At 45.5% G+C, this 15,313-nt stretch overlaps 1 protein-coding gene across 1 annotated transcript; it reads right to left on the bottom strand.

Moving 5' to 3' along the window:
* Positions 1-557: 557 nt before the first annotated feature.
* On the bottom strand, positions 558-13,921 carry si:ch211-168d23.3 (BRD4-interacting chromatin-remodeling complex-associated protein). The gene is made up of 13 exons (XM_040137707.1): positions 13,855-13,921; positions 12,628-12,673; positions 12,364-12,406; positions 12,102-12,167; positions 10,368-11,906; positions 8,693-8,926; positions 7,380-8,022; positions 7,028-7,176; positions 6,294-6,355; positions 4,295-4,443; positions 3,439-3,533; positions 2,934-3,036; positions 558-1,279 (listed from the first exon to the last, which is right to left on the bottom strand). Exons 2-13 carry the CDS (start codon positions 12,666-12,668, stop codon positions 558-560), a joined length of 3,846 nt encoding a protein of 1,281 aa, XP_039993641.1. The 5' UTR covers positions 12,669-12,673; positions 13,855-13,921.
* Positions 13,922-15,313: the final 1,392 nt, after the last annotated feature.

The raw sequence follows: 15,313 nt of genomic DNA, 5'->3' as shown, positions 1-15,313 counted from the left end.
CGCACTCGTCGCCTTTCTCAATGCAGCTCATCTGAAAACACAATTGGCACAGATTATCAAAATAAATACCCTGGAAGCTTGGCACTATGCAAAAGAAACTTCACATTTTTGAAAGAAATCTTATAAAAAACTATTGAATAATCTCAGTCTACTCCACGTTTTTGTTATCCTCACTATTACTTATATACTATATGCTGATGAAGGTTACACCAGTGTCGTAAACCTCTGAATGACTTAACTACCACTGAAACAATATAGCTCCTATTCAAATAGATTTTTTTTTTCCACAAACATACATCGAAATGAAGTATCTAACATCTATCAGACTATAGATAGTGCTGTTGTCTGGTATGCATCTCTTTATAGTGCCTCCAATCTTTTTCCTCCTCCCTCTTCTTTCAAACAATCAGTTCCTTAAAAGTAAAATCTGAAGCCCAGAAACAAAATCTCTTTTAGCTCTGGGAACAGATAAGAAGTCACTTACACCTCCCTTTGTTTTATCCCACCTCAGACAGATGTTTCTGTATCTGTGTGGACATCTGTCCGGGCAGATTAACTCACAGGTGTCCCTCCAGGATGCTGGTGACAGCCTGGTCCAGTGAAGGGCCTGACGTGGCCCTGGTCGGGGCTGCAGAGGGGCCCTGCAGGCGCTGGAGCTCCAGGATGCTGTCGATGGCACTCTGTAGATGTTCACTGAGCATGTTTTCCTCTTGGAGGGGTGGAGGCGGCGGGCTGAACCGCTGCTCCGGCTGAGGCGACGCATCCAGCCTGTAACATTTCAGTTTTGGGGCACTGACATCTCTGGGAGGCAACTCCAAGCAAGCAGCCTGTGGCTCTGGCATAGAAAGAGGATTTGGGGCTTTTATTTTGGAATTTGGTGCTGTCTGTGGGACTTCCTCTGCAGTGTTACCAGGCAGAGCTCCGTTGGAGATCTCCTCATCATGCCGAGGCCGCTGGGGTGCTCCGTTGGGTGCCTGAGAGTGGCGCTCGTTCACGGCGCCACCGCCATTGGTCAGCTGCCCCGTGTGGTCCCTCTTGAGTCCCGGGTCACAGGCCGAGTTGTGGACCACCTTACGGGAGCCGGACTCCTGCTTGATGGTGAGCCTGAGAGCCCCGCGGGAGCTGGAGCGGTACGTCTTCAGTCCTGGAGGCCGGTCGGACAGTCTGGTCCAAGCTGGTGGAGAGGAGGGGCTGCCAGAGGAGTACAGGTGAGAGGGACCGGAGGAGTGGGCACCATGGGGGGAAGACGCTGATGTAGCCAAGGCCATCATGAATGACTCTGGAAGAAAGAGGGGTGGATATGATTCAACAGCATCACTGACCTCCTGAATATACTCGGGTCAGTTCACCCAGATTAAAGGATACCCCAAATCACTGTGTCTTGCCATGGAGATAGTTCTGGTTTCAGTCACCCGTGTTTTTAGATATTGGTCTCTGAGACTTTTGCCCCCACCCCAGTACAGTGGTGGTGAAATGAAGTCTGCTTGTGTCGCTCTGAAAAGTTAAGTTCAGAAATGTGTCCGTTACTCTGCATGACCTACACACCTCACTACTGAATTTATCAAATTGATTAAAATTGATTTTCTGGGATGGTTGGTGATGACATGTCTGTGCTGCTGTTCTGCGCTATGGAGCGCTTCAAGGGTCTATTCTTGGCCCTAGATTAGTTTCTACTTATGTGCTACTGTTGGGCCTTTTCATTCATCATTTAAGCGTTTAAACTTTTTTAATTTTATGCAGAGTTCACTCAGCTGTCAAACATGAGGTCTTTTAAGTCTGTTCCCAGACTTTTTATATATATAAAATGAATAAATAAAAATATATATATATAATTTTTTATTTATTCATTTTTATTTTTTAATTAATTTATGGGTTAAAAAACCCCTTTACATTGTAGTCAAAATTTCCAACGATACCACTTAGATGTGTGGGTTTAATTAGAGGGGAATGTTGGTGACAAATTGGATGACTGGAACAGAGCATATGTATAATATTCTTATATAATATGGAGAAATGTTAACTAAAAGCAGAAGCTACGTAAGGGTACATTTAAGAGGAATATTGGGAAGTTAAAGGTTTAGATTTTTTTCTTAACGTATAAACCATTACTTCCTGCTCTGGATGAGGGTTAACTTTTGTTTTTTACTTTTTCACACTGAGTCTGGTCCTGTTCTTGTAGGTTTTTGCTCTTAGATCCTGTTGTTTTTCCAGCATTAATCCATTTTTTTTATGAACTATATTAGTGTGAATCTGTACAATCCTTCAAGGGATTGTGGACGAAAAACACATTTGCAGCAATGTTTATTAATTTGCAAAAAAAATAATGAATGAATTTAAGGGTTTTGTTTTGGAGAGAATCAAATATCACTTGAGATTTGCATAATAAGAGAATCAGTTCTATTTTTGGATTATTATTCATTCATAAATCCCAGGGTCTGACAGCAGCCAGGCCAGGCCAGACATTTAACACTTTTCAGCCTCCTTCCCCTTTTCCAACTTTTTAATTAACAAAACAGCCCCGCTTTAATTTGGTCTTAACCTCTCACACGTAATTTTTTTTATCATCACGCTGAGTCATTCTCAGCACGACCTTGCTCCACATTTACGCAGCTTAATTACACATTCACACCTGGGATCTGCTCTGAAGCAAATATGGAGGTTAAGTGCTGCGCTCCGAGGCTCCGCTAAATTAGTTTTAGTTAAGAAAAAAAGCGTGTCACTAATTCACTTTTCCCTGTCCAGATTTTCTTTCTCTGTCCCGGGGATTGGAAACAGCATCTTTCTTGGCAAAACAGACAGGGCAGCTAAACACAGACAGACAGAGACAGACAGACACCCAGCACACACACACACACACACACACACACACACACAGCCTCCATCTAATACAGTAGGTGGTGATGACAGTTGCTATCTCCAGCCGGGACACTGACCTGGGTCTCTGCGGGCTCTCCGTCTGTCCTCCGCCAAAGCGTATCGCTCAGCCTGAAGGAAGAGACGCTCCAGCATCACCATCTCTGCTGACGGACTCTCCTGCTGTGGAAACCGATTCATAGCCCATCAAACAAACAGCTTCATTGGCTGCTCCAAGCAGTACTGGGTAGACGACTGTGCTGAGTTTTTGTTTTTGGCTCATTTAGGTCCTCACTGCCCATTTACACATGAAGGAGGGCTCATAAACAAGCAGATTACTGCTTGTTCACTGCAGCTATGTGGTAGTGATGTTTGGCAGTTTAATGACAGACTATCAGCAATAACAAAGTATCAATTTACATTTAACTCACCTATTAATGACCTTTGTTAGAGATGCTGGAGAGAATCAACATTCTGAACTGAAAGTTAACTCCTATCCAGACTTAGTTTGGATTTGGGAGTGATATTAGATACAGAGCTGATAAATACGGCTGAAGAGAGAGAGAGCAGGGTCCCGTGTCTCACCTGGGCTTCTCTGACCAGTAGCTGCCTGTATTTGTTGACCATGTCCTTGGTGCGTTTCAGCAGGAAACCGGACACAGTGTCAAACTCCTGGTCCACTGTGGAAAGAGAAACGTCGTCACACTACGTTAATGATGTTATTACACCGCAATATGGGACTGAAAAGATTACAGAGCTGTCAGGACTCATATATTTCTGACATAACCTTTGTATAATTACCGTATCCCTGTTCATCTTACACCAAATATCAGTTTTTGGAAGCAGATTTTCATATTTGTATTGACCTTTAAATTTGACGAAAGGTCACAGGATTTTATCGTTGGCAAGGTGGGGAAAAAAAGCCTCTGAAACACAACTCACAAAGGGGACACTAAGACACTCGCCTGAAACCCAAAGTGATGTTAATTATAAGTATTTATACTTCGGCGCAAAATGGTGCAATGCAGTCGATTTAGCATGAGGACTTTCCATAGACAACCAGTGTATCACTGATTAATTTACACTATAAATATGTATAATCGGACAAACATACTATACTATGTGTTACGTGTAAACCAAGGGGCGCCGCTCACTCACGTAGGCGACTTGTCAGTAACAGCAATAGTTTTTGACATGTTTTTGTAGATAAGTTGGTTAGCTCTTTTCTTTGGGTGTTCATTTTGAACAAGAGTTTACTTTATTAAAGTAAAATAAAGTTATCTCTATTAATTTCATTAATTTTGGCGCAACCACTTCGTCCTGTCCAAAAGCCAACATTTTTTGTCCATAGAAATATTGTAAACAGTCCAATAAATGCCTTAAGGACAGCAGGACTTAAGGACAGCAGATGGTTAATTTTCACCAACCAAAGCTCACCAACCTAAACTGAAGTCATTCTGAGTTGGCAGGTGACCAGCACAGGTGTGGTACGGCAGCAGGCGTCTAACAGCGTCCCTCAGGGTGGAAAAGGCCGGGCCAGTGAACGGGCGCTGCACTGCTCCGTGGTCCAAACAAAGCTGCTGCTGGAACCTGAAGAACACGGAGAAAACACCGCGTTCAGCCTGGGCTCCTGTTCACAATGGCCCGGAGACTACAACTGGTAAAGTGATAAAACAAGGCAATTCCATCCAAACAAATTTCTGATTTGTCAATAGCTTAGTATCAAAGGAAGAGGAGAAGGAAAAAAATTATTACTAACTAGTAGCAGTAGGACAAATGAACTTTGAGGCTCTGTTGCCTCCAAGTTCCCAGCTTCATTATGTTTTTCACAAAGAGCCAGAAACTGGCCGGCACGCTGGAATACTACCTGGCCCTGGGTTTCGTGCACACCAGTTAGTTTGTGGTAACTGGATGAAACACGACCTTATTTAGGAAAATGCACTTTGTGAGCACAACATAACCAGAAAATAAATAAATAAATAAACGGTGTGAGAATCAGATTTTGACACAAGGCCCCTCTACGAGACAGGATCACAAGATCACATGATAATCAAGAACCCAGATGATATTGTACTTTTGAAGTGCAAAATCCCCTAAAAGGAAAATTCAAATGATCAAATTACCAAAAAGCAAGTGATATGCAGTGCACTTGGGGCTCTAGTGGTAGCTCCAGGCCTGTAGTGCCGGCCATGGCAGCAACAGGAACAGCAGTAGCAGAGGTTGTTGTAGCAGTAGTAATAATAGCAAATAGTAGCAGTAGCAGTAGAAACGGGGAAAGCAGTCCCAGAGGACTGAGATTAAAAGACCATCCGTGTCTGTGAAAACCAGCCAACTGTTACTTAATTAATTAATTAACCGAGGCAAGAAAGCTCCCCTGCAGTACATCGTATCCAGTTATATGACAATTACAGTCCTGAGGAAGCCGTCGAGTTTTTTAAGGAGGTAACATCAGTTTCTCCGTGTTGCCAACGAAACTGAAGATCAGCTCTGGGTCCGTATTTATCAAACTGACGTTTTGGACATAAGTTAAAGATTACATTGAACATCCTTCACCTTTAAAATCTGTTTATTACATTTCTTTGACCTACAAATCAATTAAAAAGGCAATAAATAAAGTAGCATATTTCTGGTCAATGGAGTCCAGAATTCAGTAAAGAGGTATTTCAAACAAAATGTACTTAGAGTATCAAAACAAAAAGTGCAGAACTGCCACATTTATAGGGTTTTACTATTTTATAATTTATGTTATTGGATTCTTGCTGATCCAATAACATACACCGATCAGCCACAAGGTCAAGACCAGTTACCGGTTTTAACGTTGCGGCTGATCGATGTATGAGCAGCCAGAGGTGGAGCAAATTTTAACAACTTTACATAATACAAAAGTGTAATGCGTTTAATCAGATACTAATAGGTTTTGTGTGAAAAAAATCTTTATCAGAAAATTAACTAATAACCCCAACTGTATATGGAGTATAGTGTAGTATGTGTAGTGGAGTTTTTACCGAAAAGTAACAGAAAAGGGAAATACTCAAGTCAAGCACAAGTATCCCAAAAGGTACAGTACGGCAATTCATGTACTGAATTACTTTTCACCCATGGTGACTGCGGTACAGAGACAGAGGTCGATACATGAGATGCGTCTCCAAATGAATATTTTATAGGATGTTACACCCTTCTTACTTTGTTTTAGTATTCATGAGAGGTGCATACAAACAAAGAATGAAGCTGCCGTTGATTCTTTCTGCAGTCACTTTCCATGCGTCTTCATAATTTGTTTTCCGTTTCAGCCAACTCCCTGTTATTCCACGCCCGAGACATTCGTGCAAAAGTGAGTCTGAGGAGTAGTGTTTCTTTCTAAATGTGAGTGTAGTTATCTGTCTCATGGTGACCTCCATCAGCACAGAACAGGATCAGAGTCCGTGCTCTGTGTCTCTTACCTGTGCCTGCGCATTGCTGGTGTGAGCCTCTCCTCTCTCTGCTGCTCCAGAGGACCTGCCAGCTGGCAGACACGTAACGTTTTGGAAGAGAGCAGAGGACAGAGACAACGGGTGCGTTTTGAAGTCATTAATAATAAATTTGCTGCATTTAAAAAATATAAAAGCCTGCTATCTCTGTTTCAAGACTGTAGCCAAAAAATAAATTATTTTGGTGAATTTGTAGAAATTCTAATACTAATTATTCTCAGTGTAAAGCAAAACACACAAGTTATACAATATAATTAGAGCTGAAACGATTAGTCACTTAATCAGTGTCTGGGCTGACTGAAAATTCATCAGCTTCAGCTTCTAAAATGTGAATATTTCCTGGTTTTCTAGTAAATTTTATATCCTTGGTGTTTAAACTGTTCTTCCGGCAAAACAAGACATTTAAATGTGTCACCTCGGACTTTGGGAAAGTGTCAGTTTTCACAAATTTCTGACATTTTATTGACCAAACAATTTATCTGTTGGTTGAGAAAATAACTGACAGATTAATTAATAATAAAACATAATCTGTAGTTGCAGCCCTAAATACAATATGATATAGAGAAATAAATGAATATATTTAGTTTACATTGTCATTTTTGGTAAACATTTATTTTTTCTACCAAATCAAGAATTACAAATAATCAAAAAGCAACTGGTTAAACAAGAAAAAAATGAACTGGACCTAAGGTGAATGGATTTCCCACCTTGGTGCCGGTCTGCTGGTTCGTCTGGATGGGGGCACACTCCCTGGGAGCTGGGGGCCCTTGAACCTGTACACCCTGGCCTGCAGGAGAGGGTGGATGGACATCGAGGGTAAACACTTTACTCTCCACGGCCAAGGCAGCTGTTGGCTCTGAGAGGGGACACAGTGACAGTGACGATAGAGTTGATGATGGTGATGATGATGATGATGGCAGCGGTGATTACAGTGATGGTGAAGGGGAAGAGCAATGATGAGGGTGAAACGAGTGATAATAGTTAGACCCCCACAGGAAATGTCCTCATCGTTAGTCACAGAGTAATGGTTGGACTTACTAAGCAGGAGGTGAAACTCACTGTTCTGTGTGTGCTGTTGGACAGCTGAGTCGTCTCCTCCTTTGGAGAGACTAGCAGCTGTGGGTTCAGGCCGCTGCTGAGGCACCGAGCCGCTGACAAGCAGAGAGGCGGGGCTGCTGCGGACTGAAGTTTGGGTCGAGGACTGAGGCTGGGAAACCGACGGCTGGACCTGGACCTGGACCTGTACCTGGACCTGGGGCAGAGGCTGGGAAACAGACGACTGGATCTGCACCTGGTTCTGGGCAAATAAGGCCTGTGAGACCTGAAGCTGCTGTGGGGCGTGGTACTGGACTTGGGGTTCGATGAGGGGCTGGGGAGCTGTGGTCTGGGGGACTGAACTCTCAGGTCCCGGTAGAGGGATCTGAGGTCCAGCTGGAGGGGAGAAAGTTGCCGAAGCTGTTCTCCCGATGTCCTGAATCGGAGGGGAGGAGCAGAGCAGAGGTGTGTCCTCGGGGTCCGAGTGAAGCGGAGAAGCCTCAACATGCTGCTCAGACATCACGGTGTGGGTGTCCTGACCGGGGACGGCACGGGTCTGAGGTTGGGTCTCCCTCTCGCTGGCCACGGGGGAGGCGAGAGACTCCATCGGCACCACTGGCAGCGCTCCAACCAGCAATTCAGACGCGAGGGGAGAGCTAAGTGCTTGCTGAGGTAGAAATGGAGAGAAAACGAACAAGTTTGATTAGATGGATCCCTGAAGTTGACAGTGAAGCTGCATTTAGCTACTGTGTTTCACAGAGATGCAACCAGATTCCAGCTTTAGTCACTCTCACATCCAGATTAAAAACACTCCCGTTTTTCTGTCTCTAAATTTCACCTGGCTCCCAGAGGAATTTCCCCTCACTGATTTTGTGTTTGACAGGTGTCCATGGGCGCGTTGACTACCTTCTGCTAACAATCCCACAAAGCAATGGGTCCCATTCTATAGATGTAAAAATAATCATCTCAACTTACTGCTCACTACAGAGTAAACTGCTGAACCTCTGTTATATACTCCAAGGAGCAGCGGATGAGTTTTGAATGAGTTTGCCTGTTACTCTAGTCGTTTGTTGTTTTTCTTTTAAATATTTTTGGTATTGTTTGCTGTTGTATTTAGCAGGCTGCATAACTGTGCCACAACACCTATAGTGAGGCCAGAAGAAGAATCATATCAACAAAATGTAATTCAATAAACCAATAACATTGAATTATCACCCAGCCCTATTAATAACACTACTGTAAACCTGAGAAGCACAGTCACACAAAAACATAATCTAAACGGCCACAAGCATTTTATCTCTATGTAAAAATCCACATGAATTTGCAGAATCTCTGACCTGTTGCAGATGTTGCATAAAGGCCTGGTTCTGACTCAGCGAGTGGGCCACCTCTTCCACTACTTGGGTCATGTCTGCTGGGGGCATCAAAAGTTTGGGCATCTCCACAGCTGGATCGGGGGCCAGAGGTGGCTCAGGATGAGGCTGCAGGACTGTAACTACAGGGGGAGAGGTGGCCCGCAGCCCTGCAGAGGTGGGCTGCACCGAGATGTGCTGGAGCACGTGTCCATAGGGCTAAAGAGGGAGAAACCAGACAGAGTGAGATAAAGCTGCATTGGGTTGGTGTGCGGTGCCAGAGAGATTGGGTTTGTCACCTAAACAACCTAACAACTACCAGGTTTAGAGAAGCGCAGCTAGGTATTCGATGATTTGACCAAAACATGTAAAAAAAAAAAAAAAAAAAAGTGCTTTCATATAAGTCTTATGAATAGTAAAAACAATTTCATCTGATATCTTTTGCTACTTGACTGAGACGCTATATAAACAGAATTCTCCTTAGAAAATACACTGTAACAAAGATAAAAGATCTGATGACTCGTTTACATTTTAAAGCGTATTTCAATACTGAATCACACGCGACAGAAATACAGTTCTGCGCTGCTCTACAGCCTGAAACAGTCGAGCATGTTGAAATTCGGGCCACACCTAAATTAAGCGGCGTAAACTCGGGTGTTTTCCGTCATATGTCTTCATCAAAATAGTTCTTTTAACATCTCAGGATTGGGAGGGTAACCAGAAGTGCAATATGCTTGTTTTAACCCCGCAAGAGCAATGACTTAACTACTTAGTGAAACTACAGAACCAGTATTTTTTTTTTTTATTTTTTTTAAACCTTTCCTAGCTTCCACTGGTTTCCAAACATTTACACACAGGAAGAGAATCAGATAGTGGTCTCTTGAAACTTGTTTGAGTTGTATAACCCATAACAGTGAATATAAAGTCTAGTTTGTCAAAGTTCATTATCATTATGTGGTGGTTATGTTTAAGAGCAGGTTGGTTTGAAAAATCTGCAAGTCACTACAGCACTCAGACAAGTTTTGTGAGTCTACTAATAGAGTTTTTAACCAATGTAAACCTGGGACGGTAAACAAAATACATTTCATCAATTCAAACACAGCAACATGCTCGGCAGAATGGTTTTCTGTTGTGTAAAGTTGCTGACTTACAGTAAACAGACTCAAACCTGTCGGTATAGTCCTTTAAATTACAGTTCAATACTTTCACTCCAAGCTGTGAGTTAACATCTGGCTGACGTAGAGAACGTGTGATGGTGTAAATCTGCGCTCAAGTCGAAAAACAACATCCAGGGGATATAATGATACATAACGAGAGATGGTTAAGAGATCTGGCAACTGTTTTCACAGAGGGAAATAGGAACTTAATATCTCCGGTTGTAATAAGTCACTGTGGGCAAAGTGGCAAATCAGTCAGCAGGATATGTGCACAAATGTGATGAATCAATCTTGATTTGTCAGGTGTTTCATTCACTACATTAGCCAAAAATAGACATTCATATCTGCATATTTTCATCTATCAATTGTAACGGTTACCCAATTTAATTTCCAAACAATCTACTGTATAAAAACAGCAAATGTAATATGCCATTATAGAAGATTTTATAATGTAATTATAACCTCCATCCAGAGGTCCGGACATGGCAGGGGTGGCAGCTTACCTGTGGCAGTTGGTGGTAAGTCTCCTCTGAAGTGGTCCTCTCTTCTTGAACAGTTCTCTCTGACAGCAGCACCACAGACGCCTGCTGGAGGCTCAGCTGTCCCTCTGTCACGCCTGCCTGAGGAGCCGGGGCCTGGGCAGCAAAAGGCAGCCCCTGAACCACTGAGGGGCCATTGACGATCGAGATGGAAGTGAGATCTGGGGGAAGCACCCCTGAACTGTTGATCAAAGTAATGTGGTTTCCAAGAGCGGGACTGTGGACCAGGGTGGCACGTTGCCCCTGCCCTCCTGGAGTGTAGGTTCCAGCCAGCTGTGCTGGCATCTGGAAGACAGTAGGGGGTGCTGACTGTAGATGCAAGGGTCCTGAAAGCACAGTGGCCTGGCGGAGCGCTAGTTGTCCCGTGGGGGTGGTGAAGACGGGGCTGAAGTTCAGCTGTCTTTGGGGCACAGTTAGGATCTGAGAGCCGTCTACGAGCTGCCCGGTGGACGGAGTCACGCCGTGAACCGACGGGCCGTGGTGACTGGGAGTCAGCAGTGGTCGAGCTGCACTGGCAGGCTGGGAGATTGTAACAGGGGACTGGCCTGGAAGAAGGAACTGGTTTTGGCCTTGGAAGAGTCCCTGAGGCTGGAGCACAAAGGAGCCGCCCTGGTTGACTAACTGCAGGCTGACTGGTTTTGGGAGCTGCTGGGTGGGCTGTGACGGTGGAGCTGTAGGCTTTTGGCCTGGAGGTTGGGACAATAAAATATTTGGTGAGGCAGTCCCAGGGACAAATGTAAGACCTGGAGTGGGTTTCTGCCCAGAAGGCTTGGGGCTAATTTGAACCAGTCTGGGCTGTATGCTGATGGGGAGCTTGGGTTGGATGGGGAGAGGGGCCCTCTGCAGGACGATTCCTGGTGTTGCTGCTGTGGCTCTCAGAGTTGGAGTGATAAGAGGACGACTGGTCACACTGGGAACAGCCTTGTGGATGATCATACTGGAGCCCTGGGCAGGACTCAGAGAGAAGGAGGTCTCTGGTGAAGGGGCAGGGAACACATTTCCTGGCAGGAGCCCCATCAACTGAGGCGGGGCAGCAGGTTTTAGTGAAGGGCAGCCAGGCCCAACAGCCAGGAGGGAGGGCTGCGGAGGCTCCACTGCTGCCTGGGTGTCTCTGGGCAACGCCGGGGTGACGGGCAAGGTCACAGACTTGGGTACGAATGGTATGGTGGGGGGAGAGAGGAGAGGGGCAGGTGAGTACAGGGACAGACTGTCCCCAGGTTGGGCCAGACCTGCCTCCAGAGCCATGGTCTGCTCAGTGATCTCAGCCTCCTGCAGGCTCTGCTGGAGGATATCGCACGCCACCTCCGCCTCCTCCTCTTCCTGCGCTTCTCCTTTCTTCGCCTCACATCCACTCTCCAGAGGTGGCCCACCCTGCACCACATGTGGGTCTTCTCCACCTTCTGGCGATGACAGGAGGGCCTCCTCCAGGAAGGACAGGTCCACACACCCTGGCGGAGGCGTGTCCGGGGAAACCCTGCCATCTCCCAGCAGAGAGACGGGGCTCTGCAGGAAGAAACAGTGGGAGATAGAAAGAGAGGTGCAGACCACAGGAGAGAGGAAGCAGAGTGAAAAGGAAGGGGGAACTGTGTGATATACAGGAAGCAGTTTCAGGCACAGAAGGAGAGGGGGAAAAAAATCCTTCTCCTGGGGAAAATGCTGGTTGGTGTGACAATGCTGGCTGTGGATGCAGACACTCACCGGGGCATCTGTGAAGAGGGAGGGCTCCCCAGAGGAGGAGTTAATGAGCAGGTCTTCAGTCTGCAGCTGTTGGGATAAAATCAGTCGATTTTGGGTTGGGCTCGTACTACACGCACGCAATATTACAACTCCCTTTCCACACCGTCAGCCCTCCTCCGCACATCTTGCAAGAGCGTGTGCCAAGAAATATTTCCATCTCAAATTTTGCACTATTGATTCTTTTAAATCTGAGTCTCTCTCTATTTCAGACTACTCTTGTTACCTCATTGGTCCCATGAAGGAAGTCGTTCAGGGCTTGGGGGTCACTGCAAAGACGAGGAGAGGGAGGAGATATTTAATCGCAATCCAAATCTGTTCAGTCTCAGTGAATATTTAGTGCAACAACTACACTTTGAAGAAGGTGGCAAAATGGCAATTCAAGAAAGTGTTAGACTAAATTATGTACATTAAAAACCCCTTCAGTGTACTTTATTGCTCCTTTTTGATTATTCCTGCTGTATCCCTGTAAAAATCGGACAAAACTCACCACAAAACATCAAGTAGACAAGTCCCATCTTCATCCTCCATGTCAACTGAGAGGGAGAGGAGGACAAATGCATCATGTGAACAACATTTATGTCATCGGGATTAAACGAGGAAGATTAGTCAGCAAGGGAGAAGCAACTCATTACACATATTTTCATTGTTGTTATGAGAATAATATGAGGCTTTCGATCCACGTCTGACTCCCGTCAACTTCAGCGTGCCTCTGACATGAGCAGGCTGGACTACTGCAGTTCCCTGTTTTTGGGGTCTTCCTGCACATAGCTCACTAAGAAAGCTGCTGCGTGAGTCCCAACCAGGACAAAAGACCACATCCTTCTGGTCCAGAGAAACCCCCCCCCACTGATAACCTGTTGCTGTCTGAATTTAGGATCCTCCTCATGGTATACACTGTACATATCAGACATGCTCTCAGTTTACAAACCTCTTTTTCCGGTGTAGCATCCTCCTAAAGCAATTTACTTGTGCCTTATCATTATCTCAGAGTCTACATGGACGTATGTGTACGAGTGTGTATACTGTAACACGTACTTATTGGCTTTTCTAGTATTCTGTAAAGGTGCTTTTGTATGAAATGATGCTATAAAAATAAAATCCATTTTAAAAATACAGATCCGTGAAAAACATCTTATCTTTGCATTTGAAGGAATTTGCCGGAATCAGCAGATGTTTGGCATTTCTGGTCGATTAAAAGATTTAGATGCCTGATAAGCGACCACGTTGCTGTTCGTTAAATTTACCGTTGATTGAATATTTTATTAATCGACAGATTGCTTCAGCCCTGACTGTGGCACCCATCCCTAGTTCCCAAAACGGTTTTGGCTTGTGACCCTTTTTAAAATAAGGGTCATGGCTTGAGTGTGGACACCAATTTTGAGCAGTTCAACCAGAGAGGGATTGATTTTTTTTGTTTTCCTCTCGGTTTTTCTTTTTAAAAGGGTTTTTAGAGGCCTGAAGAGGTTTTTGAGAAGGAATAGGAAAAAACCATAGCTCATTATTTGGGGTAACAGAAGTGTTTGGTGGCCCTGAAATCTCTCTCTTGACCCCAGGTTGGGAACCACTGAAGCATTTCATAGTTAACACGATGACACGACTGTTAATGATGCCACCTAGTTATAAACCGTGCAAACCACCAAGTGTCATCCGAAAACCCCAAACAGCCCGAGGCCTCCGCGCGTCCAGACTTACAGAGACCACGATATGAACCTACTTCATATGTGAGAGGCCCCATACAGAGCGGTCGAGCTGAGTTCTGGTGGTGGCCTCATGGGAAGTCGTGGCCGGGCTTCAGTGTCTGGAGGCGGGGGGAAGCCAGGCCGAGGCGGCGGGACGGAGACGGGTCCTCCCTCTGCCGGGGCATCGCTGCGTCCTCACGGTGCGGGAAGCCGGTGGAGAGGCTGGATGTGGGGAAGGGAAAGGCACAGACACACCACCGCATGCCGTCAGGTCGCTCGAGGTTAGCAGAAGCCAAAACACGTTCTCACCTCACGGCTGAGACACAAGATCAATATATGATTCATCAGTTTCTCATCAGCTGTGGGCAGCGCTGGTGTGACTCGGTTGCGGACATCAGGGTAGACCGGACCAAATCTGTACCGGTAATAGCATCATATATATATATATATATATATATATTTTTTTGACTGTATTGATTATGCCGGAGGCTGATGAGGAAAATGGAAGCTATTGTTGTGGCTATCACAGACGCGAGAGGCAGATCTGAACGCCTCAGCTGTAAATAGACGGCTCCCCCTGCGCCTCGGATGTGACTTGTCCTCTCCTCACGGCTGGAAAAAAAAAAAAAAAAAAAGGGGAGCAATGTGGGGAAAAGCTCGGGCACATTGCGGAGCCCGTCGCAACATTACTCACTGCCTTGCGCTCAATATCCCGGGGAGGTCCCTTGGAAAAAAAAAAAAAAAAAAAAAAGCCAAGACAAGCCTCCCTCTCCGGTCCCGCTGACATATTTTTGTTTACAACGCGACAACCGCATTAACACCCTCCGGGCTACCGCGTCGCCCAATGAAATCCAGGCGCACGACCCTCATCTAAATCTGCAGCCGCGAGTGCACGCTATTCTCTGGTGATACCGGGACCGGGACGCAGCCGCGCATTTACAGGTTACGTAAGGTGAATGTGTGTTCGCGTGAAATTGAGGTCCCCGACGATGCAGGGTGCGGAGCCGCTGTTTGCACCTTGTGGTGTTTTTCTGATTTATTTATTTATTTATTTATTTATTTTTTATTATTATCCCCCCACTCCCCACCCCACACTCCCCACCACCACCACCACCAGCACCACCACCTACCCCCCCACCACCCCCCTACCCCCTCCATGAGTGGGACCACGGCAGCTGACGCCTGCTGTAAATCATATCGCGGTAACAAAAGATGCCTTGTGTCAAATATCATTTCCACGCAGCCAGCCCCGAGCGATTCCCTCATCCTTGTGCCATTAGAGTAATTCCGCAATTCCAAAAAAAAAAAAACAACCAAGAGGAGGGAAAAAAAAACTCACCCCTTCTTTGTGGTTTATTGTCCTGTCAAGCGGGCCTCTGCGCCATCGATTCTCACTCAGTGGTCTTTTCAGATGCTAAAAGGAGGAGAGGGGGTGGTGGTGGTGGTGGAGGGGGTGGTGGATGGGGTAGGGTAGGGTAGGGTAGGGTGGGATGG

Source organism: Xiphias gladius, chromosome 10 (assembly GCF_016859285.1).
Source record: "Xiphias gladius isolate SHS-SW01 ecotype Sanya breed wild chromosome 10, ASM1685928v1, whole genome shotgun sequence".
Classification (NCBI taxonomy): domain Eukaryota; kingdom Metazoa; phylum Chordata; class Actinopteri; order Istiophoriformes; family Xiphiidae; genus Xiphias; species Xiphias gladius.
The sequence above is the reverse complement of the archived record's forward strand: the minus strand, read 5'-3'. Positions and strand labels throughout refer to the sequence as shown.

Bases quoted from the DNA above. Each gene is read 5' to 3' on its own strand.
- si:ch211-168d23.3 (XM_040137707.1), bottom strand. From the start codon at position 12,668: ATGGAGGATGAAGATGGGACTTGTCTACTTGATGTTTTGTG. The intron at 12,407-12,627 runs GTGAGTTTTGTC...TCGTCTTTGCAG, and splicing joins TGTCTACTTGATGTTTTGTG to TGACCCCCAAGCCCTGAACG. The intron at 4,444-6,293 runs GTAAGAGACACA...CGTGTTCTTCAG, and splicing joins CCAGCAATGCGCAGGCACAG to GTTCCAGCAGCAGCTTTGTT.